Source organism: Cyprinus carpio, chromosome B24 (genome assembly GCF_018340385.1).
Source record: "Cyprinus carpio isolate SPL01 chromosome B24, ASM1834038v1, whole genome shotgun sequence".
NCBI lineage: Eukaryota > Metazoa > Chordata > Actinopteri > Cypriniformes > Cyprinidae > Cyprinus > Cyprinus carpio.
The window spans coordinates 19,630,151-19,656,712 of record NC_056620.1 but is presented as its reverse complement, the minus strand read 5'-3'; the positions used below and the strand labels follow the sequence as shown (position 1 = coordinate 19,656,712).

Below are 26,562 nucleotides of genomic sequence, written 5' to 3'. Positions count from 1 at the left end.
TTTTATGAATACGGGGGAGTATTTCATGCAGATGTTGTTATTGAATACGTGCGGTAGGCCTCGAGAATGCATTCAAAACGAATATTTGATTGCATTTAGTCATGCATTATTTGTCAGAATGGAAACGAGGAGACATTGTTTACTTCAATACACTTGCCGTTGCGGTAAACACTCAAAACAGGTTTAGCGAAATGCATTCTGACACCTGAAGCTATTTAAGTGCTTAAACTGCCACAATATAAACACCCTTAAAACACCTCAAATCCCACAGAAAGACAGGATTTCCCCTCAGATGCCTTTATCGCACCAAGCATATTGGATAAATACAGGCAAATAAAACTGAAAATAAGGAGGCTGGCGTCGACTGTCGGATTAGAGTTTGTATGTGTGCTTTGTCAAAACTTATGCTGATCGTGAGCTTTGACGCTCAGAGCACTATCGTACTTCAACACCCAACTGAAAACGATTAGAAGTGACAAGAAAAGGCAGAATATTTCAAACTGAGGGCGCTAATTACGCACGTCCGAACAATGAGCATGGTTTTGCACGCCGCAAGGTCACGATGAATACTGGATATATAGAACGAGCCGCAGGCTTTATTTATGTCCTCAAAGTGCTCGCATTTGAGAAATAGCCAAGCCTGCTTTCTCATGTAGCAGCCCATGGTTCAATCATCAGATAACAATCAAGTACATTGAGGTACACGGTTGCCTCGGCAACGGCACAGGCTTACGATAGTCAGCAACGGGCCTCATTCATCGCCGGTCTAGCAGAGTTTAAAACCAATACTAATGGTCTTTTATCAGAAAGCTCCTTTTGTACGGCAGCTGCCTCTCGAGGGGATATTTCTATCCACTTGAGGCGAAGTGTAAGAGATATTTATGTCCCTAATGCAGGATGTACAGGACATCAATTATGAAAATGCACATTTAAATGTATGAGCTCATCTGGAAACATCGGACGCAGTTTGTTGAGTATTTATGAATTTGTATTCATGTGCTGTATGTAAGGCGAGCGTATAGATTTGTATTTTATCTCGTAGATCGTGACATGAGCGAAGTGCAGCGTATCTGTCACTTGTTCTGGCCGAGGCCGTGCTGAATGGCTTATCTAATAATGTTGCCATGAGAACTGTAAAAAGCATTGCAATGATTTCAGTCCCACGTTTGTCCCAGGTACTGAAATTTGCAATTATAATTGCTTTGACTGTTGTTGAGGCCTATAGATAGAACATACTGATTAATACTTTACTTGTATTGACTAGCTTGTGTGTGTAGCACAGTAGTATTCAAAAGGGATGATAGAGGATTATCTAATGTTTTTTTTCCAAATTGTTTAAATTCACTTGACTTTAAGCTTTAATTTTTTTCCCTTAGACAAAAGAGAAACATAGCAATTTTCTTTCTTTTTCTTTAAATGTATTTATTTTTTGTTTGTTTGTTTGTTTTGTGTATTATATGCCTTTTTACTTTTGTCATTTTGTTTTGTTTTCATTATTTCTTTTGTTTTTTGCTTTTTTATTGGTTTTTCTTTGTTTTTTATTTATTAACTTTTTTCTTTACTTAATTTAATTGATTTTATTTTGTTTTATTAGTTTTTTTGTGTTTTTTAAATGATTTTTGTTTTGTTTTTTCATTTCTTGTTTTTATTTATAATTTTTTTTAATTTATTTATTTATTTATTTGCTTTGTGGTGTTTTTATTTGAGATTTTTTCTTTGTTTTGTGTTTTAATTTGCCTTTTTACTTTGGTATTTGTTTCTTTTTTTATTTACTTGTTTTGTTTTATGTTTTTTATTTACTTTTATTTTGTTTTAGTGTTTTTGTGTGTTTTTTAAATGTATTTTCTTTGTATTTATTTATTTATTGTGGAGTTTCTAATTTTATTTTTATTTTTATTTTTTGTGTTGTCTTTACTTTTTTGTTCTTTTTGTATTTTACATATTTTTTTAGTTTCTGTTTTGTGTTTGTTTTTTTTAAATGTATTTCCTTTTTTAGTTTTATATTGGTTTTTCATTTTATTTTTAATATATTTTTTGTTTTTAATAATAACTTCTATTTTGTTCTTTTTTATATTTGATTTCTATTATTATCTATAATGTTATATATGTATATAATGTAATATACTATATATATATATATATATATATATATATATATATATATATATATATATATATATATATATATATATATATATAATATATATAATTTATTATTGTTTGTTGGTAAATAAAATCAGCTCAATTTCATTTGAAAATATTATTATTTCTGCTGTACAGTAGACTAACAATCAGTACGAATATCAAATCAGATAGCATCACATGCAGTGTAAGGATGACAGTCAGAGTAACATTGTCATTTATAATAGTTCAGTTTGAAAATAAAGTTATCCTTTTGGGCATTAGAGCAGATTATTAACTTTCATAGTTTGGACAGGTTTCCATGGCTCCCTTCTGTTATGCTTGCAGAATCTCTAATGAAACTGGCTATTTCTGTGCAATGTTCTTGTTTTTATAATGAAGCCATCTCAGAGACATCTGAAGATTTTGTAGTAATGGCGATAAGAACACAAACAGGTGAATCAAGATATCTATAAAAAGATTATTTCAAGAGGCAACATTTGTTTCAGTGAACTGTAGTTTGACGGCAACATTTCTCATTTTTAAAATATCATTACGTTGCAGGATTCATGCAGATGAAAATCTCTCGGATTCACATGTCTGTGACTGATCTCTCTAGTGCTTTCCAAACGTTATCAGTGTAATTTATTGCTTGGAACTAAATGAATTTAGAACAAATTACAGAATGGAGCTGGATTGTGGTTAAGCATCTCTCATCCATTTCATTTTTGAGACAAATTCAACAATGTGCTTTTGAGATTGCCTTAATTCAATGCAGGCCAGCGTGAGAAGAAACTGCACGAGTCGATGCTTTACCAGTCGCTGACTCAGGTCCAAAGGGAGATCTTTTCCGGGCCATAAATTAAGCAGCGACTTCACTACCTTCAACCACATTTCCTGAGATACTGAAAGTCGTTAACAGAGTCACATATATATGTGCTGGAGCTTGTGTCAAGTGCTCATGTCAGCAGATTTAGGGTCAGTCGGACACACTTGGTGATTTAGGTGATGCATTTTTGGCAAAAACATCTCAAGTACTCAATATGCAGTCTTGGTTATGATACTGTTGTCTAGCTTAAATGCATTTAGATTTTTTTTTTTAATATAACAAAAGAACCAATTAAAATATTGTAAATACTGTATATAGTTTTGTTTTTGTTTCAGTTTTTGTGTTTTTTTTTTTAAATGTACTTTTTTGTTTTGTGTTTTTTTTTTTTTATTTACATTTGTGGGGTGTTTTTATTTAACTTATATTGTGGGGTTTTTTTTGTTTGTTTTTTTGGTTATTTTTGTTTTCTTCAACAAATTCCTCTCATGTGACTGTTTGATGATTATTTTTGTTGGTAAGTAAAATCTGCAAAATTTTTCTTTCAAAATTCGTTTTTGTATTTTAATTTGAAAATGCTATTCTGACCCAGAATAGCAATCAATACCAATATCAAATGAAATTGCATCACATGCAGTGTTATAATAATATAAGTCATCGTAATTTACAGTAATAGCATTCTCAGTTACAGTACTACTATCTTATCAAATTAATTGTATTTCATTATTTTTGTTATCAGTGTTTTTTGCTTTTGTTTTGTGTTTTTTTTATAATGGGTTTTTATTTTTGTTTATAGTATTTTTTTTGTCTTTGTTATTTGCTGTGTTGTTTTTATTTATGTTTTTGTTTTGTTTTTGTTTTAAATGCATTTTTGTTTTTGTTTCAGTTCAGTTTTTCTATTTTTTATTTACTTGTTTGTTGTGTTGTTTTTAAAGCATTTTTGTTTTGTTTCAGTTCAGTTTTTTCATGCATTTGTTTATTTTGTTTGTTTTTGTCACTTGTTTTTTTCTTTCTTTTTTCATTTTTGTTGTATTTGTTTAGTTTTTTGCTATTGTTTTTATTTTTATTTTCAATAAAGTCCTTTCAAATGATGTGACTATAAGATGATTTTTGTTGGTAAGGAAAATCTGCTCCATCTTTTGAAAATGGAATTATTTCTGACCTAAACTAACAGTCAATACAAATATCAAATCAAGTTGCATTCAATGCAGTGTTCTAATAACTCAAGTAACAGTAATTTGCAGTAATAGACAGTCTCTGCTACAGTACTGCTATCTAGCTTAGTAAATTACAAACATTGTATGATGCTCTCAGTCAGTAATACAGGAGAACGTATCCGTTGTCTGGTGCGTTTTAACGTTTATTTCCGACTCTATTATCTTAAGCTGTGTTATTGTGTTAATAACTGTTAGATTCCTCCTGAGCTCAATGCCATCTTCTATTATGGTGATGTTAGATGTTTTCAAATGATTCGTTTACAAACACTTTTACGTCTTGACATTTTAGGAGATCAATAACCTTTTAAGTAAACGCTACTCTATGTTTAATTTCATGGAAATGAAGTGGGTGGGTCACGTATGAGAAAGCGTGCGAATCTAATCGAGTGAGAATCGTGCGTTCTTCTTTGCAAAGCGCTGTGCCGCCAAGTTTCTCACATACTGCATTAAAGTAAATGAATGTGTAAATAACAGCATTTTGCTAGCAAGGATGATTCTCTGCTCTGTGGATTTAAGGAAAAAAAAACATCAGACAGATTCTTAAAGGAATAGTCCTCATTTACTTACATACTTATGTCTTTCCAAACACATGATTTAATAATAAGTAACATACACTGAACAAAATTATAAACGCAACACTTTTGTTTTTGCCCCCATTTTTCATGAGCTGAACTCAAAGATCTAAGACTTCTTCTATGTACACAAAAGGCCTATTTCTCTCAAATATTGTTCACAAATCTGTCTAAATCTGTGTTAGTGAGCACTTCTCCTTTGCCGAGATGATCCATCCACCTCACAGGTGTGGCGTATCAAGATGCTGATTAGACAGCATGATTATTGCACAGGTGTGCCTTAGGCTGGCCACAATAAAAGGCCACTCTAAAATGTGCAGTTTTACTGTATCGGGGGGTCCGGAAACCAGTCAGTATCTGGTGTGGCCACCATTTGCCTCACGCTGTGCAACACATCTCTTTCACATAGAGTTGATCAGGTTTTTGATCTTTGAGTTCAGCTCATGAAAAATGGGGGCAAAAACAAAAGTGTTGCATTTATAATTTTGTTCAGTGTATGTTACTTATTATATAATATAATATTATTTTTATTATTATTAAACAAATGTACAGATAATATTTTAGAAGAAATATTACATAGACATGCAGCTACTCCCTTAATGCAATAACATGAATTGAGCATTTTTTGATCGCACAATGGGATATTTTTGCTTCATTGCACTGACAAAATCGTTTGATTTCTGTACATTTCCATTAGACATCAAAATCTGAGGTTTCAGAACACTGAAGAGTAGAGCAGTGGTTTGAACTCCACAAATGACATTACCACATTTTCTGCACAGCTAATTTGCATGTATTTGTCACCAATGCGACCCCTGCGAGAGAGAGCCGCCTGTTTGAGTTGCGCAAATATCACGACCATTTAAATATCACATATCATTGGTATTCTGCATCCTGCATCTGAGAGCTTCCGAGGGGAGGTGGCGGGAATGAACGATGCGTTTTGAGCTGGACGCAAATCGATGAGACAAACATGTGGGTCTTAATGTCACAGTTTCCATTCACAAGAGGACTGTTAAATTACAACAGATGACTTTCTGTTATAAGCCTGGAGACTAATACTGATATGCCAAATGCACACGCTTCTCACATAGGTACCTTCATTCATAACAGTGCTGCTCCAGCATTATTTGTCATGCAGGAGTAAACAGAATGATCTGAATATATGGCCATGAGCTGCACAGACTGATCTTTTTTTTCTTTCTTTTGTCTTGCAGAGTTTTGTTTATGCTTTCAGAATGAGTATGTGTGTCTCAACCTGTCCATGTTGGCAGCTGCTGCATTTGGCCAGCTTCTGCTTAGTGACAGATGAATTAGCATCAAAATGTTGTTACGGGTTTGTCTGGATGCACAGCTTTTAATGTCAACAACAGAATATTTATGAAGTAGGTTTGTGACACTACAAAATGTCTTTATCAATTTTAATAAATTGTACAGCACTATTTGCAATACTGCGGCAAAATGATATTGACCTGCTATAAGCAAGGATGAGTGTCTTGATTTTTTTTGTTGTTGTTACATATTTCAGACACTTTTATTCATGTAAATAGTAAAAGGTAAATACTTTATACTACAGCTAAATTATTATTATTATTATTGTTATTATTTCCAATAAATCCTTGTTATAATTGTTATAGTTATAAAAATTAAATAATTGCAAATTTTCTATTTATTGTATGAATAAGAATATATAAATATATACCTATTACTTATATATTTATAAAATTAATTTTATTAATAAATTATTAATAATACAATTAAAAAGTATAATAATTCTTATCGTACAATTATCATAATTTTATATTTATAGCAATAATAATATAAAATGTATTATAACTACTAGATAGATAGATAGATATATAGATAGATACTTATATATTCATAAAATTCATTTTAATTTATTATTAATAATAAAATTAAAATAACAAAAAGGTATAATTATTCTTAATATATATATATACACATATATAGTAATAATACATTTTATATTATTATTACTATATATGTGTATATATATATTACTATATATAGACATTTTAATGTATCAATACTATGTATATCCTTATTTTATCAGTATTTATATTTAATTTATCATTGATATATATTCAGTATTAATTTGTGCATGCTCCTTTCTCCTATTTTTACTTTATAATTGCGTAATTGCATATATTATGATCTTCAAATTATAGAACTGTCAGAAATTAATGAAAAACCAAATTAATAATCTCTTAGCAGACACTATTGCATGTGTTTACAGTCCTTTTCAATATGGTGGGCATGCAGATGTATTTACATTTAATCCTTTAGCAGATGTTTGTATCCAAACCGACTTGCAAAACAAAGCAATTCGTCAAAGAATGCTGCTAAATGCAAATAAATGCAAGTGAAGGTAATTAAGTGTTGCATTTCCAACCGTCCCTACTATATAGATGTTGCTCCTTTACCCATTGACAGGCATGCAAAAGCAGCCTTGTATTTTGATGAAATCATTTTTGCAAGCATCATGTATTTCATTATATTCCAATATATGTTTTACCATTGCACAATTCTTTTTGAGAGGCTAGAAATATACAAGCAAGAAATTGACTTATGTTTTCCGCCTGCTGCCTTTGACGTCATGTTTTCATTTTCCCGTGGCTCTAGAATCACATTGTGTTTTATATCTCACGTAATTGACAGTGGAGTCGTGGCCTTATGAGCAAACGTCGCAAGCTTCAGATTGTGTTTTTGTGCAGTTCTGATGAATGTGAATGCTGACAAATGGTAGTTTTCTCCTTGGTTGCGACCTGCTAATTGAGAAGCTCTGATTCATGAGCTCTAATTAGCATTCTGAAACAAAAGAGAGCGAAAACTAGAAAGCAGCCTTGAAAAGCAAAGCCAAAGTGACTCAGTGTGCCATTGCATGACTGAATACATATTTACAGAGCTTTTATAAAGTAGCGAAGCAACATGTTGTGATTGGTGTTGAACTGTGGAAATGAATCTGTCAAATGGGTGACATCAGTGCAATACAGCCAAGCGAGAGTAATGTCTGTTTGACTTGCATTTCTCGCTTTATTTTGCACATCTCACTGTATCTTCCACATGCCTTTCCAGACGTCTCTTGTGCTTTTGTTTTTCAGTGTTCCATTTTAATGGAAACATGTATCAGAATGCTCTAGCTGGGAGGATGAGATTGTGTTCGGTGAGCGCGCTGTCTCACGCAGTCCCTCTCATGCACTCGATGACTGAACTTCAAAGTGCAGGTTTTGGCTCATGGAAAGTGCTGTGAAGAGTCCTCAGAGGTTATGCTGCGTCTTGGAGTTGAATCGGTCCATTTGAGATGAACTGTACAAGTGATGTGAATGACTCTAGACGTATCAGATGCGTCGTGCCCAACATAATGAGGTTTGAATTGATATTGAATAGTTCAACCGCATCAAAAAATCGCCATCATTTACTTAATACCCTCATGTATTTCAAACCTTGTTTCTTCCTTGGAACATAGAATAGATGTTTTGATGGATGTTTACACAGCTTTTTCCCATTCAGTGAAAGTAAACCGTGATGATAGCTTTGTGAGTTTTTTTTTTTTTAGAAATTAATACTTTTATCCAGCAAGAAAGAATTAAATTGATCAAAAGTGTTGTAATGATTCAAACTATTTTTATTTTAAATATTGTACTTTAAGACTTTCTATTCATCAAAGAATTTTGAAAAAAATGTATCACGGTTTCAACAAAAATATGAAATACACAAAAGTTTTCAGCAATTAAAAAAAAAAAAAAGTTTCTTGAGCACCAAATCGGCATATTAGAATGATTTCTGAAGGATCATGTCACAATGAAGACTAGAGTAATGATGCTGAAAATTCAGCTTTGCATCGCAAGAATAAATTAAATTTTTAAATATATTAAATAGAAAACACATTTTAAATTGTAACAATATTTCACAATATTAGTTTTTAATATGCAGTGTTTTTTCAGAAACATAAAAAAACAGAATCCATCCTCCTTTGCCATTGGTCAGCTAACAGAGAGCCCCACCCCCAACTCAGCCCATTGGTTGAGACAGTGTTTCTGTGTTGAGCTGGTCATGTTTTGATAGACAGAACAACTTTCAAGACAATTAGATTAGGTAAACTATTTTTTTTCTTTAGGTGTATTTACTTAATAGGTTTAATGATATATTGCTAATGAATTTAGAGATGCAACACGTTAATTTTATCATGTTTTTGAACTGATTAATTTGGCTGTTTATTCATTTAAATTGAAATCTTTCTAAATGCTGGTCTGTGCAAACATGCAGACATTTTTTTTCTTCAGCATCTTGTACTGTGAGCATTCCAGCATGCTCTGTTAAAAATAGCTTTTAAAAACACATCTTGAAATGTCTCAGGGCTTCCTTAAGACAAAATAGTCTTACGTTTCGCATTTCAAAAATTACACACAGAAATAAAAAAATGATGCGTATTAGTAGTGTAAAGTATGAACTGGGATTATGTACAATTAATTCAAGAATTGGATTTGCCCTAAGCAGTTCCAGACGAGATCTCAGACATGATATTGGAGCACATGACAGCTGGAGCAGAGATCGATATTTTGAATTGAACGTGTGATTTAAAAACTTTCTTTTATTGCAAAAATCTATGCAGAGCCTCACCCCTTCCCCATCTCGTTTAATGATCCACTCTTTATTCTTGAAAGCTTCTCTGTGCTGTAGTACGCATTTTTCCATTTCCAGACGTCCTCCCCGTCACTCGCGGCTGTTACCGGTGGCCACCAGAGAGAAACGCAGCATCCACCTTTATTATTGCGGTGCAGACCTGAGCCCTTTGAAATGGCTGTAATTACCTCTGCTCCAGTCACTAATGTTACAGCCAGCTAAAAATAACCACCGACAGCAAAGGAAAGCTGGAATTTTAGCACATACGCCCATCGGTTCACATGTGCGCTTTGGCAGGTTTGATCTGCAGAGCTCATTACCTGATGTGTTGGGGAAATATTTCTCAGAGCAGACTGTGCCACTAAATATACTCTCCATAACCCTGCTGCGGCTAAGGAGGTCTTGATGGATGGCTCTAAACGCTGAAGGACTGATGGCCATTGGTCTATGAAGTCCATTTATCACTCATGCCAACACTGTGTACGAAGAGCTCAGAATGCAACAATATTTCAATCAGCTCAGCGCCGGTGCTCACTTAACCGTTGCATGTCTTTGAAAGTGAACATCCGATGCTGGCTACGGCTGCCAGCTTCAGCAGAGCAAAATAAGGGACATTTCTTTTTTTGGGAAAATACTCTATATACACAAATGCCATTTTAGATTTAGCATGGTATTATATCCTGTACCTCATTTGATGTTCCTGCTCAAAAATGACCAGCCTTCTAACAACTGCTTGTAAATCTCTAGTTATGCTATATTATCACCAAGTCTTGGATTTAATCTTGTTTAGATAGCACAGGTTTTTCTTTCTTTTTTGGAGCTGAATGATCGCAGCCATTGATCTGAGCTTATGCATCTCAGTTTTTGAACTCTGATTTGAATACTGACAAAATTATTCACAAATAATGTTTTTCACTCAAAAACTGAGGTGCATAAGCTCAGAGCAAGTAGGCCTTATCAATTTGAAAAGGTAAAAAAGATAGAAATTTATGTAGGTGTTTATTGTAGGTGTAAGTGTAGCAAGGTAGAAAACCCCCACAAAAAAAGCACTTTTCCTTCAAAATACTTCAGAAATCATTCTAATATGCCGATTTGCTGCTCGAGAAACCTGTATTGTTTTTATTAATGTCTAAAACAATTGTGCTGCTTCATATTTTTCTGGAAACATTTTTTTCAGGATTCTTTGAAGAATATAAATTTAAAATGAAAAGCATTTATTTGAATTAGAGGTTTTTCATAACATTCTAAATGTTTTTATCATCACTTAATATCAATTTAATGCATCCTTGCTGAACGTTAAAATGTTACTAACTCCATTGCTTTGAAAAAAAGTAGTGCATCTTATTTTGTGTTCAGCAGAAAAAAGTAAGTGATATAGATTTGAAACGCCATGTGTAAGTAGAATCTTCATTTTTGGATGAACTATCCCTTTAATTTCATCTTGGCAGTAAATTCAGGGAAACATGCACTTTGTAAAATGCTTTAAAATTGGACTGTCTTTGCTTTCATTTACAGAAAAATATTCTGATGAACAGTACATCCAAAAGTGCAATAATCCAACAGATAAAAGTTGGCTAGAGCTACTCTTCCTTGATCTTTCTTGATCCTCTTCCCACTGTCAAGTGTAGTGTCAGGGCTCGTTTTCCATTCCAATGTGTAGTTTTAACATTGACACTTGTATTAGAAACTGATTACAATGCAATAAATACATGTCCTCAGCTGTTTGGGTGTAAGATGTCCATGAAATGCAATCTGTGTACCAGATGGATGTAATTCTGAATGAAATTTGGTCCCCTTAAAATGTCTTATGGGATGGTTGACATCCATAATTCAGGCTTGTCTTCTAAAATAGCAAAGGTTGGTTTGTTTTGAAATGTTGGCAATTGCTGAATACTGTTCAAACTTGCAAGCTGTTTGGATGGAAATGAGAAATGTCAATGTGTTGTGGTGCAGTTTGTGTGAGTTATTGTAAAGAAAGTTAAACATATCTGGGGAAGGTCACTGGGTTTTCTTTCTTTAAAAAGTCCAAAATATCCTCTGGCATTCCCAATACTCCCCTCATTAAAACATGGACCACCCACACTGATGTTATATTGATATTTATTAACCTTTAAATCCATCAAATTAATAAGCACCAAACAAGTAGCTTTTTTCTTTCCAGTTTAATTTTCATTCTGTTTTCCTTTCTGGTCGCGAACCAACAAAATGTGGCGCTTTTTTCCCCTTTTCACAAACACGTTTTCCTGTTTCAAAAGATTTTATTCCTGAATGTTCTTTTGAATCACAGAAAGCTTTTGTCTCAAGCTCAAAGGAGCCGCTTGATTATGTGCCTTCTGAGAGTTGGTGATAAGAAGCAGTTTCATGTGGATGACTCATCACAGCTGAAAAAGAAGTTATTTTGCTACATTTGTACCCCCTACAAGTTTAATTTCATCTCTCGGTTTACAGTATATGTAATGCTTAAATCACAGTCCAAAAAATACACTTTCCTCAAAGATTAACAACAAAAAACAGTACTGTTCATGATATTATGTTCATGAGAACAAAATGAGTTTGCAAATGAAGTAGAAGTATGCAGAGCAGAATAATGTTTTCAGCTCCCTCGTCTTGTCTTCAGACTTTTATGCATTTATTCAAAGAAAATACTTCAGACGTGGTTAAAGGGGTGTTTCAAGGCAATGTACTTTTTATTTTCACTGTAGTTCAAGCATTTGTGTACTGTCTTTTTTGGTTTGTTTGATGTTAACTAAGGCCATCAGATCAATAAAAATGAGTTTATTCATTTAACACAGTGCAAATTTATTGGTTGTTCTTCCTTAGAATAAAGGTAGAATAGAATAGAATAGAATAGAATAGAATAAATATTTATTATTTATAAATATTTATATAAAGTTTATTTTATTTTATTACAGTAATTAATATTATTTCATATTTTAATTTAATGAAATGTAATATTTTATGTATATTTATAAAGGCTGTTGTGTGTGAATTTTTTTTATTTTCAAAATGTTTTCTTTTTTTTTTTGTGTACACTAAATTTGCAGACTAAAATTTGTTTCGGTTACATATTCTCTTGATATTATCTACAGTAAGTCTAATTAATTATGTTTATTTAAAGTTTATTGTTTGAAAAAAAGAATTACACACAACAGGATTTTTTTGTATATTAATAGAATAGAATAGAATAGAATAGAATAGAACAACTTCCTGCTAGTTACTGATTTTATGTGTGAAAGTGCTTTACTTTAGGGAAACTCTACCATTGTATTTGCACATTGTATTATACTTCCACTGATCCGATAACCTTCTGGACTTCACCAATATGAATGATGTACTTCCAGATATTATGTAATTGTATCATTTTCACTGTGTTCTCCTTGATTCATAAAGTCTGACCCCACTTCTTGAGTTACATTCCTATCTAGATACTCGAGCAATTGCCACTCATGAGAGATGTTTCTTTTAAGTTGCTCTGGTATAAAAAATGTCTGCTGAGATCAAATGTAACTGTAGATGTAGGCATGAAATCCTTGATAAATGATTCGTGTAAAAATTGGTGCTCGGTTTAGGCAGAGCAGCTATAAATCAGCAACTCTCACACTGAATGTCTCTATTATTCAACAATAAAACACGAGGAGTGTGAAAGGAACTGCAGAGGTCATCGTTTCATCTTGGGGGACGGTGAAAGTGATGGTTTAAAGGGATAGTTCACACAAAAAGTCTTTTTAAAATTTTCATTGAAGCGTAAAATGGGAATGTACGTATTTCATTTATTATAAATGATAAATAAATAAATACACGGTTGTTCAACTGTTTAGGGTTGGTTATACTTTGTTTTTAAAAGAAATATCTTAATAAAGCTGCATGCTTGATCAAAAATACAATAAAAATGTTTAATATTGTGAAATATTATTACGATTTAAAAACCCTTTTCTATTTCATTATATTTTCAAATGTAATTTATTTCTGTGAGTCAAAGCTGAATTTTCAGCATCATCACTCCATTCTTTAGTGTCACGTGATCTTTCAGGAATCATTTTGATATGCTGATTTGCTGCTCTAGAAACTTGTTATTAATGTTGAAAGCAGTTGTGTTGATCTGGCACAAGCACATTCATGTATGATAAATATTATGTTTTATTATATTATTAAATCATTTTAAATTATAACAAATCTAATGCATTGCTTGTGGTGCCATTTTTGAGTCCAAATCTGATGAACTTTTGCAGTAAGAAAGATTATCGGTGAATAATAACTACAGTTTTCGGCTGTTCCTCGCACAAAGCTATTGTGTGGCTTTGGGAGACCAAACGGTAATATAGCACATGAGTCATATGTACTTTTATGGTTCTTTTACTCTGCAATTTGGTCGTTTTTGTAGCTTGAAAGCATCACTATGAACCGTTTTTGTTCGGAGAAGAGCAGCGCGCGCCACATCTTTTCAGTTACATGCAACTTATTATGAGTTCTCTCCCCGGACAGACATGAAAATAAAGACTTTTCTCTCCATTTTTAAAGAGTTAAAAGGTCAGAAATTATCCACCACATGACACGATCATTAGTCTAAAACGCCCTTCGGGATCTGTGAGTCAGAACTCAAGAAAGCTAGTTCTTTTTCTCAGCTAAGTGGGCTTTAAATGTACATTTGCATATTCAGACGACCGTTCATGTTTGAAAGACTGACGTCGGACATCAGCGATTAGGAATTTATGAATGTAGATTTATGCTGTTCTATTAAAACCCTGGAATTACTTAAATCTGAAGTTCATAATTACCACCATTTTATGTCAAAGAGACTCTTACTCACCATGTTGTGTTATTTATGACGCATTATTTGCTTTCGGCCTGAATTTTCCCACCCCGCTCATAATGCTTGAGGGCGTACGGGTATGTTTTGATGGCCCTTGAAACCTTGCTGCTTGTGCTGAATGACTATGTGGGCTGTTTACTCTCCTGTAGACAGTAAGGTACAGTAGAGCGAATACATTAACACCTGCCTGCGTTTCCTTTTAACAAGCTCTCCACTTCCAGCCCAAGAGACTCGCTGTCTCAGTTCTGCATCATCATCCCTGTAGCTAACAGCAAAGCCTGTCAAAGAACCACAGAGAATGAGCATTTACCTAGTGAGTTAAAGGTAGAGTTTGGCCAAAAATAAATTCACCTCCACACTCTAAAAATAAAGCTCCTTTATTGGCACCTTTGGTTTCAGGAAGAACCTTTTACATCCATGGAATCTTTTCATTCCACAAAAGGTTCTTCATAGTAGAAGAAGATTATTTAGATTATTAAAAAACATGGTACACTGAAAGGTTCCTTGAGGAACCAAACATGGTTCTTCTATGGCATCCCTGCAAAAAAACTCTTTTTGAATCTTTATTTTTAATGCTGTTTATTTCCAAAAAAGATGAAAAGTACCATAAAATATAATACAATATGAACACTTCATATGAGCAACAGACTGAAATCTAGTTCTTGTGCTGTGCTTGGGGGGAACAATTTTTTTTTTTTTTAAATGACTGGCCTAAAATTGAAAAATTGCATATACTATCACCAAACCTTCAATCTTTCTGTCAACTTGTTTTCTTTCAATTAACAGTTTTTTTTTATTGATTGTTCATAGGCTTAGGCATAGTTTATGCACATCTGCTTTAAAGTGAAAAAGCATTATTTGTGGCTAATTTTGTCAATATTCTCTTAAAAACTGAGGTGTATAAGCTCAGAACAGTGGGAAAAAATCCTGTTCTAATTGAAAAACACAAGTTGACAGAAAGATTGAATCCAAGATTTGGTGATAATGTAACTTAATGAGAGATTTATTTTTTTGTCGGGTGGTCATTTGATCGGGAACACCACAGGTATATAATCCCCAAAAAGTACAAAAATTCTAAACATTTTTGTGTAGTTATACCCTGTGTGAGCGGTAAGTTTTATTAAATGTGAAAACATTAACTAGCATTTTTGAGGAAATAAAAAACAAAACAAAAACATCTCCAGGTCAAAATGACCAGAACACAACCTGAGGGTTAAGTCATTATTGACTAAAAATCTTCCCCTCACAAATTGCACTTCTCTAAGAAAAACAGCATATGGGCCTGATGGGGAGTTAACAATGACAGAATTTGGACTTTTATGTGCTTCATTTGTGGCTGAAATGAGCCAAAAAATGTTTGATTTCCATTTAGAATGGCTGGTCTATTCAGTGTCGACATCAAAGCGAGCGCGAGTGTCCCAAATCCGGCCCTCTGTTTCTACATTCTCATTAAAGGACAGCAATCTCACTTTCGCCTCAAATGTCTTTGATAAGGCGGATTCTCACTGAAGGCAGATTCATTAGCTCTCGGTTCATTCCCACAGAATGGCTCTTCACATAGTTACCTCAGGGACTGGAAAAGTCACCTTTCCCCTTTCAAATGCTAATAATTTTTTCTGTTCGAAAGGAATTCAAGTGTCAGACTATCAGGAAAGCGCCAGCGCAGGGTCGTTAGAGTGTCCTTTTGTTTCTTAGGAATTATCTGATAGATGGATAACATCATAATAGTGTCATTTTAACAGAATGCAAGTTGTTCAGTTCAATTAAGTGTGGATTATATATTATATAAACTACCATTCATAAGTTTGGGGTCAGTTTTTTTTTTTTTAAGAAATCAGTAGTTTTATTCAGCAGGAAAACTTTACACTGATGAAAAGTGACAGTAAAGACATATATAATGTTACAAAAGATTTTTTTTTTTTCAAATGACTGCTGTTTTTTTTTTAGCTTTCTATTCGTTGAAGAACCCTGAAAAAAATGTCACCACTTAAAAAATATTAAGCAGCACAACTGTTTTAAATATTAATATCAAGAAATTCTTGAAAGGCAAATAAGCATAATAGAATGAATTCTGAAGGATCATGTGACACTGAAGAATAAATTACACTTTAAAATGTATCAATTGTAATAATATTTCACAATGTTAATTTTTTTTATTAACTTATTGTATTTTTGGTTAAAAACAAAAAACTTAACCAAACCCCAAACTGGTGTTCAGTGCCTGCAAAAAAAATGTTGAAACTTAAAATGAAGTCAAAGTGAAAGTCGTGACATTTGCCAAGTATGGTAACTCATACTCGGAATTGGTGCTCAGCATTTAACCCATCCAAGTGCACACACACAGCAGTGAGAAGTGAACACACACCCGGAGCAGTGGGCAGCTATAGATCCAGCGCCCGGGGAGCAACTGGGGGTTCAGTGCCTTGCTCAAGGGCACTTCAGCCATGGGTACTGAGAGTGGAAGAGAGCACTGTTCATTCACTCCCTCCCACCTACAACTCCTGCCAGCACCGAGACTCGAACCTGCGACCTTCTGGTTACAAGTCCAACTCTCTAACCATTAAGCCACAGCTGCCCCCGATGCTTTAAGTGATGCACTTAAAGTTAATTTGTCATTGCATTACATAACAAAATAGAGTTCCCTAAGTCATAAAAACATTGAAATATTGTGGACAAGTTGTATTTTGTGAATTATTATAAACATGGGAAAATTAGTACAATCTTGGAAAGGCACAGAAATCACACACACACACACACACACACACACACACATTCTGGTTTAGATCTGCTTTACGACATTTAATTTCAATATTTCATTTCATTTCAACATTTCATTTCATAGATACTACTTTTGTGTGCAAGTGAAAACGTGATTTGTAAGTGAATCATCTTTTTTTCAAATGATTCATTAATCATTCTGAATGATTCATTAGTAAATCTGTATGAATAAAAACTATTTTTAAAAACCGTTAGCCAGGCTTTACCATCAACTATCAATGCCATGGAAACGTATTTGTCAAAAAAGTTTGAGAACATCATAAATAAACAAAGTGGCAAGGTTTTTTTTTTTTAAGTTCTAAAATTATAAAAACAACTGATATTTTATAAAGGACAATATGAAACATTAGTGGAATATGCCCATAAATCCTGTGTTAAATTTTGTTTTGCATTGCAAAAATGTCTTGATGTGAAGTTTTATTTCTGAGAAAAGCTGTAATATCATTTGTCTGGCAGATACCACTATCTAATGCAGTGACATTCAGACATTTTGAGTAGCTCATGCAGGTATGACCAAATGCTTTTTCAGGCCTTTTTAATTGTGTGCCACATTTTACATTCAAGTCAGTATTTGAAAGGTCTTGTTCATGCTGTTGGAGATGGCCAGTTATGCTCTAATTAAAATAAACGCTTGTCTCAGCAGGGAAAATTACCAGTAGGAGGCAGTACTGAACGTCTGTAGCTTATAATGTAAAATGTCACATTTTAAAGCAGCAAATCATTAGATTTAATGATAATTAACATCTAGAGTCTTACTGATTCTCAATAAGATGGTGTTTTGTATACAGTGGCAGTCGTTTGCGTCACATATTACATAATCTACTGTAAATCGAACGCATCCTCATTTTGAGATCCTTGTCTGTCGGGTTCCCCTGCCTGATGGATTTTCTCTCCCGGCTCCTCCGTACTCCGGCAGTTTAAGACTTTCCTGTTATAGGAGCTAAGTGGATTTGGCACTCTTCATATACTAACATTGACAGTTCCTGCATGTCTGGGAAACGGGGTGTGGGATATGAAAGCGTGTGCAGGCTGAGATCAGTAATCTGAACACGTGTGAATGCAGCTCTCTGGATGTTGAAAGGGGGTGAAGACTCGTTTGGGCCCCTGCACACTGAAATGCTGATGTGAAGGAAGCGGTGTGTTAAGGCTTTAGATTGGAGGTGGCATTATGAGAGTCTGCTGTGCTCCACTGATTTCAGAATTGCAGTGACCGAATGCAATGCTGGAGATTAATTGCTAAACGCACGTGCCCGGAGTAACTCGTTTTCCTCCCAGTCCTTTTTTTTTCTCCCTGTGAAATTATTTGTGTGTGTATGGCTATTCGGGAAGATCGATTAGATCTGTAATAGACAGAAGACAACAGCTAGATAAGTTAATGGATAGATGCAATTTGGGAACAATAAAAGTAAACAATCTGTCAAGCACTGTTGGGTTTTTGCCTGCACTGGTGTAACTAAAACAGTCAATTTTGTCTTTAAGCTAGTAAACATTCTATCTTCTGCTTTATTTTTGGGGGAGTATTTAAAGGGATAGTTCACCCAAAAATTAAAATTCTGTTATCATTTATTCACCCTGATGTCGTTCCAAACCTCTATGATTGACAGCTTTGGAACACAAAAGATTCCTCATTAAAACAATAATTGCAGTTGATTTGATTGTAATTGTTCCACATCAGTTCATTTTTGACATTGACACAGTGTTTTTTTTTTGTTCTCTGTTACTCATTGCCAGTTTTTTCCCTCTTATGCTGATGGTTGATGCTTTGCAATATTATCAGTCATTTGCATAGTATTTGTATTATTTATCAACATTTAAGAATGCATTAAATTCATCAAAAGTGACAGTAGATATTTATAATGTTACAAAAGGTATCTATTTCAGCTGAATTCTTGAGCAGCAAATCAGCATATTAGAATGATTTCTGAAGGATCACGTGACACTGAAGACTGGAGTAATGATGCTGAAAATTCAGCTGTGTATCACAGGAATAAATTACAATTTAAATATATTTAAATAGAAAACAGTGATTTTTAAGGTGTAATAATATTCCAAAATATTACTCTTTTTTTTTTTTAGCAAATAAATACAGCCTTATTGCATTTAATAAAACATTTTAAAAATTAGTTGTAATTGTTTATGAAAGTAATACATTTTCAGACTGTTATCTCAGATTATAATTGTTTATAATTGTTTGTGTGTATGTGTCAGTTGTGGCATCCCATCATCGCTATTTTAGGGTATTTTTATTATTATTTTAGGTCATGTAATTTTCACCACATTGCTGTAGTTGCCAGGGTGTTTTTGATGGTTGCTAGGTGGCTACTTACTGTCTCAAGCCAAAGGATTCCACCCTGAAGTTTCTATGATATCCTGGTCTCGGTCCTTGCTTCGGTGGCAATGTTTTCCCATCCACCAGGTAAAAATGTGCAATCACTTCTGAGAAGTAATAGCACACGAGCTGCTCGATTTGAAGTATCATGCACGCCTGTAGCACAAATGGTGCGAGACGAAGTTTAATACTCTAGGTAATTACCTATAGACCAATTGCCTGACATTCCTCTCTGCTTGCTATTGGATTTTTTGACTACTTCATTATTGATTAATTTCTATGGTTTCTCATGGGCATCTCCTCATCCTTTATCTATTAAGAGACTAAGTTTCATCCCTATGAAACTCAATCTTTGGCCCTCTTTGCCCTCAAGTATGCACAAAACAGAAACCGCTGTCAGCATCAAAATGGTCATCTCATGTTTCCGAACCTCCCCGCATGGATGGGGGTGTTACAACCCGGGTTTAGACCGCACCACCCTCACTTCCGAACAATCCAGACTTCGTAGAGGTTAGATTTAGATCGCTTGCTCACCACTCAGTCCATCGCGATGGGTTCCACCGAAGACGAAGAGCAGCCCCGGCCGTCAGACATCACTGTTTTCGGAGCCAACTGCACCCTCCATGGCCTGAGCCACATCTTCCTGCCCGGAGGAGTGACCTTCAGACGTCTGCTCTGGGCAGCAGCGTTCCTCTCCTCGCTGTCCATCTTCCTCTACCAGGTGGCCGGAGCCGTGATGGACTACCTCAGCTATCCTCACGTCACCATCCTGGATGAAATGGACAGTCCCGTCATGTACTTTCCGGCCATCACCCTCTGCAACTACAACAGCTTCAGACGCTCCAAAATGATCCGCAACGATCTCTTCTGGATGGCAGGGATGCTCGGTGTGGAGCAAAGCGACTTCGATGACTTCATGGCCGCCCTGGGACAGCCGGTGGACAACGGCAAGTTCTTCCCAAGCAAGACCTTCAACATGCTGGAGTTTGTACAGAGGACCAGCCACAGCATTGAAGAAATGTTGCTGGACTGCAAGTATCGTGGAAAAGATTGCGGGCCGGAGAACTTCACAACTGTGAGTAAAGGTGGAGAGATGTCCACTGAATGGACAGGGTTTAGGCATTTTAACCGCTTTTGACTGGGGTGATCGCTTTTTAAAGCTGTTTGATTGTTCCGTCGCACGATATGTCAGCATCTAATAGTTTTTAACCTTTTTCCCCAATTAATTGGTATAATGGACGATACTAGATGTCTTATGTCATTTTGTTTTTAAGTTTTTATTTTGAGTTTATACATTTTTAGTGTTTAAGTAATCTCAAAATTCATGTACAGTTTTCATAAATATACAATGTAATGTTGTGAGGTCTACATTTATTTTATTGACTTTATTTTTAATAAATTTAGACAAAGGCTGTAGAAAATTGGCCATAGCAATAATTTCTTAAATTCATGCATACAAACATATATATATATATATATATATATATTAATATATATATATATATATATATATATATATATATATATATATATATATAAAATATAATTTTTAAATATTTTATAACTGTAGGTAATTGGCCATAGCAATATATCAGTATATATATTTATATCTAATTTTGGACACAGATACCATATATAACAAAAAATAAATGATAATGTAAAAAAATAATGTCAGTGCATCCGTAGTCATGTCCAATCATCAAATAAAGAAGACAAAACAATAAAAGCCCTATAGTGTAAGTATTCTATTCTAGTGGTTATTCTAAGTTTTTATGTTAATCCTGATTGTTGTTTAATTGAAACGACAGACAAACTCAATTTCGATCGATTTTAACGCTACTTCAGAAAATACCGCCTTCCACTTTCTTTAAATATCACCAAAAATGTGAACCTTCTAGGCAATTAGAAAGTGTGTGCATGTGACCTTTACGTTTCTTCTCTGTTGAAGGAACTTGTGCTAGAAAACATCTTAGTCTGCCAGCAAATGGCTGTCAAAGCCTGGAGAAAAAGGATTGCATTTCAATGATATGGCCCATTGATTTGAGTAATGAAAGTGGAGCCGCGCACATGGTCTGTTGCTCTAAAACGAATCTGTCCTATTGCACTGATCAGGTGTCTGTGCAGCATATCCAAAACTTCATCTTATCCATTGTAGCAGAAGCCGCTGAGCTGCTGTTGGACTGTCAGAAGAAGGTCTGCTTTTATAAACACCAGGGTTTAGGACGACACAGACATCAAGATCCAAAGCATCTGCTTTTGAGTCTGTAGATATGATGGATTTGTCACATCCTTGCTTTCACTAGACTTTCGTTTTCAGCTGAATATCAGTAATTCAAGCTGCGCAGTCAGCTCTAAGTTTAGAGGGATTTGATTAAATATGTATGAATGCCTTCAGCGAGTGCATATGTTTCCCAAGCCTTGGGCACGGTGGTCTGATAGTCTGGCAGAGATCATTAGCAAGAAATATATCCATCAGTTAGCCGCTAATGCTGTTGAGTTGTTCCAGCTCCTGATATGATTTTTAACTGCTGCATTAATACAGCCCAGTCCACCAAAACAAGCAGAGAAACGTGCAACTTTTCATCGCGCAAACAATACATGTTCTAACATTTCATTACCTCAAAAACTAAAATGAAAAGCAACAAAAGCAATCAATAAAGCAGTCGATGAGCTGATAAGGTTTGTGTAAAACAATCCGAAAAGTCATTTACTCTAGAGTTTCAGCACCAGATCATTTTAGAAGTGTTTGTATTTGATGCCTTGTGTAAAGTGGCTGCTGTCCGTTCGTTTACAGAGACACGAGCACAACCATTGATCGTCTAAGTCAGCGATGTATCATGATGAAATTGTCTCTCAAGCTGCTGTCCAGACTCGAGACTAATTGTTTTGTTGGCAGTGGACGTGTCTACATAATGTCTTTCATCTAGTGGTGAAGTGTGCAGTTTCCCACCACAGGATTGTCTTTCAGTAATCGGTTTATGGTGTGGCTTAATCAATGTTGTGTATGGGAATGTTGTCTCAGTGTTTTAATGACAGCGCTCACATAATTAATGATACTGGAACCAGGAAAACTGATTTGTTGTATAAGCTACTTACTTTGATAAATCAAACGTAGGTCAGTAGACTTAAATCAAAACGTGATGTGGACTATAGTCTGTGAATAATAAGCTGCAAAAATACTATTTAAATATGATATAGTATGATAGTGTCTCAGTGTGAATGGATGTTTCACTTACTGCACACATACTGTTTTCAGCCTCAGCCACCTCAAAGTATGAGTGCATAAACACATGAACATAATCTGTACAGAACTGCTCTGAGAGGCATTCATGAGCATTTTACTGTTTCTTTTGAGAAAAACTATCTTCATAACAGAAAAAAACCCATCAAAATAAAAGTTTGCTTTATTTTGCCAAAACTGTGACAGAAATATTAAAATATTAAAACATTATTTTTAAGGAATATTTACCAGAAAAAATATTTACCAAAAAAAAATTCAAAAAAAAAAAATAAATAAAAAACACATTCATAAAAAAAAAAAAACTAAGTTTTTTTTTATAAAATCAATTAATTAGACATGCTTTTGATTATTAGAATTTAATAAAACCAATTAAAGTAAATTCAGAAAATTAATGGAAAACACAGAATTTGGTCAAAATGAATTTGAGAAAAATAAAACATTTCATAGGGCCTTAAAAATTTAATTTTTGTTAAACTTTTAATAAATTGCTGTTAAATTGTGTATGTTTCATGATTTCAATTAATTAGACATGATTTTTGATTAATAAAATGTATATGAACTATTAAAACAAAGTCTAGAAAAATTATAATTGGGGGAAAAACATAATCCAGAAAAATTAAAACTGAAAAAAAAAAAAAAAAAAACTACAGTGACTATATGAATACCATGTTTTTTAAAATGGCATAAGGAGGTCAGTACTAGACTATGAAGGCCATGCTAACATAAAAAAAGATAGTTTTCTTGGTTCCTAAAATAGTATTTTCTTATAAAACATGCACTTTATTTTTAACTTAAAATGACATTTTACTGAATTTCTAAGCATATTCTTATACTATCGTATTTACAAATCTAAAGTGACTATGAATATACTGTAGTACTTCCAAGTTCTTACCATGGTACTAGTCAAAAAAAAAAAAACACCTTGGCATAAGGAGGTCTACAAGGCATTACTATCATACAAATGAGATTGTCTTGGTATAATGTCACTTTAGAAATAGTGTGTTAGAAATAATTGCTATTTAGGCTAAAAAAAAATAAATAAAAAAATAATAATATTAATACAAATGATTTAGCCTACTCTAGTTTGGTAAACTGTAATTCTTTAAAGTGTTCTCTTATAATCTTCGTTTACAACTTTGAAAAATCATTTTTTACATTGTATTCAATTTCAAAGCGTATTTATACAATTATGTTTACAAATTACAGTTACTATATACGAATACAGTACTTCCAAGAATACCATGGTTTTACCATGGTACTTGTCAAAAACTTGGAATAAGGAAGTCCATGCCAGGATATGAAGGCCTTGCTAACAAAAATATTAGATAATTGTCTTGGTGTGTGTTGGAAATAATAGCTATTTATGCTAAAAGCAGCAACAAAAACACATAAGCGCTATAGTTAGCTAAACGACTTGGCATTCCTGCATTAGCTCGGCCAGCAGTAGTAGCCTCAAATAAGATTGGACACTGCAGTACTTGTTGGTGTGAATGCCTCTGTACCTTTTACTTCAGCGGGAACTTTCATGCCCAGCAGGACTCTTTAGTTTGTATAATGCGTAAATGAGCTAGTCAGTTAAGAGCAGCTCAAAATATTAGCTCCCTGCCAACTTAGCGTACCCAAGGCAACAGCGGAAAGAGTATTATGGCTTACGTTCTGGTCACTCCAGGGTAATTTTGCAAGGAAAACAGTGTGACTGTGCAGTGCATATGACACATAAGCTGTTTTACAGCCACATCACACTAGCTGCCTAATAATGGGATAGCATGCTTTGCTTTATAATAGCATTAGATGTTCAGGTCTCTTCAGGCGCTAGACTCATCTCACAGCACAAACAAAAATTACTCTGTTATAACAGTGTTTTTGGACATGCTACCATGGTGATGTGAACATGTAGCATTATTTAATTAATTTATTTATTTGCTCATGTATAGGAAATCCATAGTATTATTTGAAGTACCATCTAAAATTAATTGTTTTTAAATATGGTAGTTATTCAGCACCATGGTATTCTGGCCTTAGTCTTTACTGTACCAGAGCCATTATATGTTATACTGATTAATGTTAAATAGAAAATAAATTTAGAATGTTAGGTAAGCCAAGTACAATCCCTGTGTGTATGTATGTATGTCTGATTATTGTTATACTATAAACACACACAAATATAATCAAATAAATTAACAAATCGATTAAATATATGTTGTTCATTAATTTATATTATTTAGATTGATAAATTATATTATTTAAATGAAATAAAAAAGTGTTTCACATTTAAATAATTTATATTTTATTTATATTTTAAATCAAACTAAATTAACAAAACAATTAAATGTATTGTTCATTAATTTATATAATTCAGATTTTTTTTATTATATTATTTAAATTAATATAATAAAACAATATTTTACATGCAAATTTTTTTAAAAATATATATTTTTTGTTTTGTTAATGGTGTATATATATAATGTGTGTGTGTGTGTATGTGTGTATATATATATATATATATATATATATATATATATATATATATATATATATATATATATATATATATATATATATATATATATATATATACTGTCACGGCCGGCTCGCAAGCCGCGACAAAGAAGGGAATGACACGTTGAAGTTGTATGCAAAAGGAATAACATTTATTAAAGTAAAAGTAATAAAGTAGAAGAATAAACCAAAAAAACGGGAACAAGACAACAAAATGGCACGAGGGGAGAGCAAACCCCCGTCACGACTGAAGGGAGCTGCTTTAGTGTGCCGGCATCAGCTCTAGCACAGGTGTAAACCATCAGTCATTATGACGTCACTCACTCCAACTCCAACCTACAAAACAGATAACAAAAGGACAACCAAACCCACACAATATGACCCACACTGGGGTCGAAACACCCCCCCCCCCAATAAAAAAAAAAAAAAAAAAGGGTGGACATATAAACCCCGTCACCCAATAACTCCCAAACTGGAAAGACCCACCACTCTGTAATACTCTCCAATATCCTCAGCAACCACGGGCCCTGTGGAAGCAATTTAAGAAAGACAAGTAGAGCAAAACAAAACATAGTTAGTCAATCAGTTAAAAGGAATAAGGAGCTCTAGACAATGCGTCAGCTACCACATTGTCAGTCCCCTTGATATGCCGGATGTCAAGTGCATATGACTGCAAGAAAAGACACCAACGAGTCAATCGTTGATTTGGGCACCGCAAAGAATGTAAATAGACAAGCGGGTTGTGGTCCGTATACACAACCAATGGGTCTGACACGGATCCCACATACACTTCGAAGTGCTGCAAAGCCCAAATCAAAGCTAATGTCTCCTTTTCAACCACAGAGTAATTCAACTGATAAGAATTAAACTTTTTTGAGAAGTAGCTAACGGGACGTTGAATTCCTTCCTCATCAGCCTGTAACAACACCGCTCCAGCACCCACATTGCTAGCATCCACACATACCTGAAAAGAACGATCAAAACGAGGCGCTGCCAGCACAGGAGTGGAAGTAAGCAGTGATTTAGCTGCCTGAAAAGCAACCTGACAGGCAGATGTCCAAACAAAAGCTGCCTTTGCTTTCAACAGATCAGTGAGGGGGGCTACCACGGTAGAAAAATTCCTGCAAAATCCCCGATAGTAAACCCACTAACCCCAAAAACCGCATCAACTCCTTCTTAGTAGTAGGAGAAGGAAATTGATCAATGGCCTCAACCTTGGCCCGAACTGGTCGCACACATCCTTGTCCCACTACCTTACCTAGATAAGTCACAGTGGCCTTGGCAAACTCGCATTTAGCCAGATTGACGGTCAGGCCAGCCTCTTCAAACTGAGAGAGACAGGTCTGCAACATGTTCCAAGTGCTGCTCCCATGAATCACTGAAAACTACTACATCGTCTAGATAGACGGCCACTCCCTCTAACCCAGAAACAACCCTATTCATAAGTCGCTGAAAGGTTGCAGGCGCATTCCTCAGGCCAAAACTCATAACGTTATAGGAGAATAACCCCTCTGATGTAATAAAA

The 26,562-nt window shown here is 34.3% G+C and overlaps 1 protein-coding gene across 3 annotated transcripts in view; it reads left to right on the top strand.

Annotated features, from left to right (window-relative positions):
- LOC109049998 (acid-sensing ion channel 1C) overlaps positions 1-26,562 on the top strand; it is an 83,415-nt gene that overhangs the window by 15,539 nt on the left and 41,314 nt on the right. Inside the window, exon 1 of one of the 3 annotated variants that reach the window (XM_042752340.1) lies at positions 19,360-20,372. The exons of the other annotated variants lie outside the window; for them this stretch is intronic. Coding sequence (XP_042608274.1) covers positions 19,848-20,372 — 525 coding nt within the window. The 5' untranslated portion in view covers positions 19,360-19,847. Of the gene's footprint in view, positions 1-19,359; positions 20,373-26,562 lie in introns of those variants that run through there. 3 annotated transcript variants of the gene reach the window in all.